Below are 4,356 nucleotides of genomic sequence, written 5' to 3' on the forward strand. Positions count from 1 at the left end.
CAGCTTTGCATGTTTACATAAATGTGTTTTTTGTGGGGGGCGGTGATGAGGTCGGAAATTACAATAAGGAGATTAAATACGCTGAGGTCGGGTAAAGACTGAACAGAAGCCGCGGTTAAATTTGATTTCTTTAACACGCGTGTTTTTAAACATGTTATAATTGAAGCGCAGCATGGAGTGGACAATACTGGGTTGTTCAAATAGGAAGATGGGGGAGGGCGGGGGGCGGGGGGGGGAGTTGAAAGGATGAAAGAATGAAAATTTACATTTTGCATTAGGTATTCTATGTTTGTGTGTGTGTGTTGTGTGTGTGTGTGTGTGTGTGTGTTGTGTGTGTATGGTCAGCTGATGCTTGTTTTATCTAGTCACTGCTGCAATGGCGACTCATTAGCACAGTGATAATGAGAGATAGAAAAGGTTGCTAGTGTCAGCACACCAAGTTTTTACTCCGTCAAAACACTGAGTTAGAACCGTGTGTGTGTGTGTGTGTGTGTGTGTGTGTGCATCTCTGCTTTTCTTTTCATCCACCACGTACCAAATAGTGACTTTTAAATTGAACACAAACATGACTGTACTGCAGGCTCAGGGTCGTCGGACTTTTAGCTGGTGTGTTCATTTTTTACAAACGTAAGCCGACCCACATCTCTCATATACTTCCTATTATGTGTTGAGTTTACACAGCGATGGTGATGGAAAGGGCACTCAAGAGCACATTACTGTGTATACTGTTTATGGCAACAGCCGTCACACGCTGTACACACCCTGTTACATCTCCATCTATCTTCTCTTACAGGTCACCGCTACCACCTTGAAATCCGGACTGTGAATTTTGTTGATGTTGGGAACCATCTCCGTGTCCAGTGGTCAGCTAAAATCGGCCACCTTCACAGCTTTTTTGTCCTGACCAGAGCAAATAAAACAGGGGTTTTAACACCATCCTGCATTTTTTTCATTTTTTTTTTTTGCTTCTGACTCCAGCCGTCTCCAGGATATCGCCTTAAATTTTTTATTCCCTGTTTGTCCTGACATTCTTGTCAAACAGAATACGGACTGACAAGACTATCACATGGTTACTTCCCTCTGTCGTGGTGGCAGTCTTCTTAAGACAGGTGGGAATTGAGCCATTATGGCAGAATTGGACAACTTTTCCCCCCTGAGGGGTGCCAGAGGTCCGGGATTGGGCCTGAATGGCCCCGCAGATCCACTTTGGATTCAGAACAGCATCATGGAGGAGCACGTGGAGCTGTGGTGGTTCAGAGATCCCGAGAAGTCTCTGCTCTGCTACTGTGTGGCTGTGCTTCTGATTGTGGGCTGCGGTCTGGGCGGCGTCGGCCTTCTATCCACCACCACCAGCGTCTCGAGCGAATGGCGGCTGGGCGCGGGAACTGCCCTCTGCCTTCTGGCCCTGGGAGTCCTGCTCAAACAGCTGCTCAGCTCGGCCGTGCAGGACATGAACTGCATCCGAAGTCGCCAACGGATCAACATGCTCAAAAGCGGCGGTTTATTGGATGTCCTTGTAGTTTTGATCACCGGGACATCACTGTTGATCTGTGGAGGGGTCCTGCTGCGTCTGGCCCTGGCCAACGACATGCCAAAGCCTGGCCAAGCCCTCAATGACATGTACATCTCTGGAGTGGTTATGCTTGCTGGAGGGGGCGTAGCAGTCGTAGGCGTTGGGATATATTCCGTTTCTGTGGCCCTGCTTGAAAGGACAAGGCAAGGACGGAGGTTCGTGGACCGGGTTTTCAGTATCTTCACAATATCTGGACACATGGACCATCAGGCTCGCAGAGAAACGACCTCCAGTCTGGCTAATCTCATATGAGATGCAGTCACACCGTGAACGAGCATTCTTTATGTAACATTTAACCCCAACTAAATCAGAACGGTCTTTACACCTAAGCATTACACAAAAAGGAAGATTCCTGCTCGTCAGCATTGCCGGTAGACGGCGAGACTGTCTGAGGTTTTATGAGCTGAACTTGTAAATCTGTTCCGTGAAGATGTTAACAAGAAATCAAACAGTGAATTGATCGATGCGTCCCACGGTGAAAAAGAATTTTGCACCCGAAATACTTAAAACAGCCCGTTATAACAGGAATGAAATCGTTTGATGTTAGTCTTTTTTGGATGGGTACAAGCAGTCTGGAATCAAACTCGTACGTTTGCAATGTGAACGTAGTGACTGCTAAAATCGATCTCTCGCTTTATCTGAAGATCATCTCTACATGCGATGGTTGAACTGAAAGGGTTAAAGCTCTCACAGAGGAAGAAACCCAACTTGTAAAAGGCGGACAATCTGGTTGGATCCCATACATATCGGACCGTTGCACATTTAAGATATATAAAAGTATTCTTGCACACTTGTCTGACCACCACACCCTCATTTATTGTAAGATATATAGATAAGAGCACATCTGGAAGGAGGATTTGTACCCGGAGATCCAGAATGACTGTGAATGAAAGTTTTTGCGATTTACTCACCATGTTCACTTTAGGAAAGGATTCATGTGGCCAACTTGAAGGATTTTAATGGAGGAAGCTCAGAGAGAGACAAGTTAAATGTATTTGAATGACGGCTTCTTGTTTTTTTTTTTGTCTTTCCTCAGGTAATAATTTAGAACTGTGATTATCGTGACATAAAACCCTTCGAAACTTCACCGTAACATGTCTGCATGTGCTCACCACACAAGACACCACGATTGTTGGAGACTGACTTCACAGCACTTAAGAATGTATTAATAATTTGTGTCTTTGTGCTTCGACTGGTGTCGTTTTGCCGAAACCTGCATTAATCTATATTTTTGATATTGATACATCATAAAATGGTTGGCTTTTTTTATTATCTTGAACCATCTGCTTCAGTTCTATTAATTTTTTTGGGCTTTAGTTTTTTGTTTTTAAATCTCAATCATTTTCAATAAGAGCTCTGAAAAATTCCACCTGCCTCCATTTAGTGGGAAAACAGGTGCTTTATAGATGATGGACTTATCTATTGAGTCATACGACAGAGGGTCAGAAATGGACACCTAACAAATGTGTGTTAGTGAGCTAATGGACACAAACTAGATTTCAAGTTAACAATGCAGGTTTTGAAACACTCCGTTCAGTGATTGATGTGTATAAACTGTGAATGCAGGACAACTTTGTTGAAGTTTACAGTAGTGTCATGAGGTCCACAGCGACCTCTCTGCACTGGGACAGGGTTTGGATGGGCTTAAAATAAATTATATGACGTCAGTCTGTTCTAAAGAATCGAGACAAGTCATGTGTTTCCTTGATTCCTTGTTAAAGTTAAGCAGTGAGCTTCGCAGACATGTGACATACTTTAGGTTGAGAAACAAAGAAACTGGGGTGGGTTAGTTTGGTTAAAAAAATTTAAAAAAAAAAGAAGGTCCACATTTAAGAATAAAAGAACTCTCATTTTTTAAAATCAGTCCATCTTAAGTGAGAGTAATTTGAATTCTTTCAAATCCCCAAAGCACCTCTATGAAAGAATGGTGCTCTATGATTTACATGAATCTGATTTATTTAAGGATCAACTTTAATAATCTCAAGGCTCTGATTATAACTGTCTTTAATTTTAAACATGTGCCTGTATTTGGAGGGATGATTGTGGTCCTGACACTTGAAATTTATTTGATGCAGCCCCGGTTCCAATAAAAGGCCATTAAAAATCCTCACAAAGTACAAGATGAGAATTAATGCGAGGAGAAAAGTCAGCGATATTAAATCCATTACATCACCATGACAAGTTATGCAATTTAAATGTACTTTGCCAAAGTTTAAACCGAATTGCCAATATGCTAAACGATTTTTTTTCGCTAAATTATGGGCATCTACAGGACAGCGTGTTGATATTGAAACATCACAGAGTTGCACTACTAAGAAATACTGCAGTGGCAACTGGAGGTCATTCATGTTTCCTCAAGCCTGAAGAACCCCAGGAAGAAAAAAAAATCCTGCTTTGTGTCTCATTTTTGTGCGCTCATGTGTGCAACTCTTATCTGCACATATGCACAGCCTCTATTGCTTTGAGACAGAAGGGGGTCATACAGTAAAACACTGCTGGAGTGATGGACAGCTAACAGAAGGCACAATGCACAGTGGGCTGTGGAGGCTGGTATAGACTAGCACCACTCTCTAACACACACACAGACACACACAGAAAGGCAAAGCTTGCACTGCATTTTTCCAACACAAGCAGAAATCCTGTAATTCTTCCTTACATGAATCTTTCCTTTGACCTACGGTATAAAGAAGCACGGCAGATTGGGCACCCATGAATGTCAGGAAAGAAGAGGTGAGCAGCGCCAAGACGGAGGAATGTTTAATACTGAGTGACGAGTGTAGTAG

The 4,356-nt window shown here is 42.8% G+C and overlaps 1 protein-coding gene across 1 annotated transcript; it reads left to right on the top strand.

Annotated features, from left to right (window-relative positions):
- The first annotated feature begins 1,126 nt into the window (after positions 1-1,126).
- On the top strand, positions 1,127-3,229 carry LOC137599346 (transmembrane protein 125). The gene has a single exon (XM_068320210.1). The coding sequence runs from the start codon at positions 1,127-1,129 to the stop codon at positions 1,823-1,825; it is 699 nt and encodes a 232-aa protein (XP_068176311.1). The 3' UTR covers positions 1,826-3,229.
- The last annotated feature ends 1,127 nt before the right edge of the window (positions 3,230-4,356 follow it).

Source organism: Antennarius striatus, chromosome 7 (assembly GCF_040054535.1).
Source record: "Antennarius striatus isolate MH-2024 chromosome 7, ASM4005453v1, whole genome shotgun sequence".
Lineage (NCBI taxonomy): Eukaryota > Metazoa > Chordata > Actinopteri > Lophiiformes > Antennariidae > Antennarius > Antennarius striatus.

Bases quoted from the DNA above. Each gene is read 5' to 3' on its own strand.
- LOC137599346 (XM_068320210.1), top strand. From the start codon at position 1,127: ATGGCAGAATTGGACAACTTTTCCCCCCTGAGGGGTGCCAGAGGTCCG.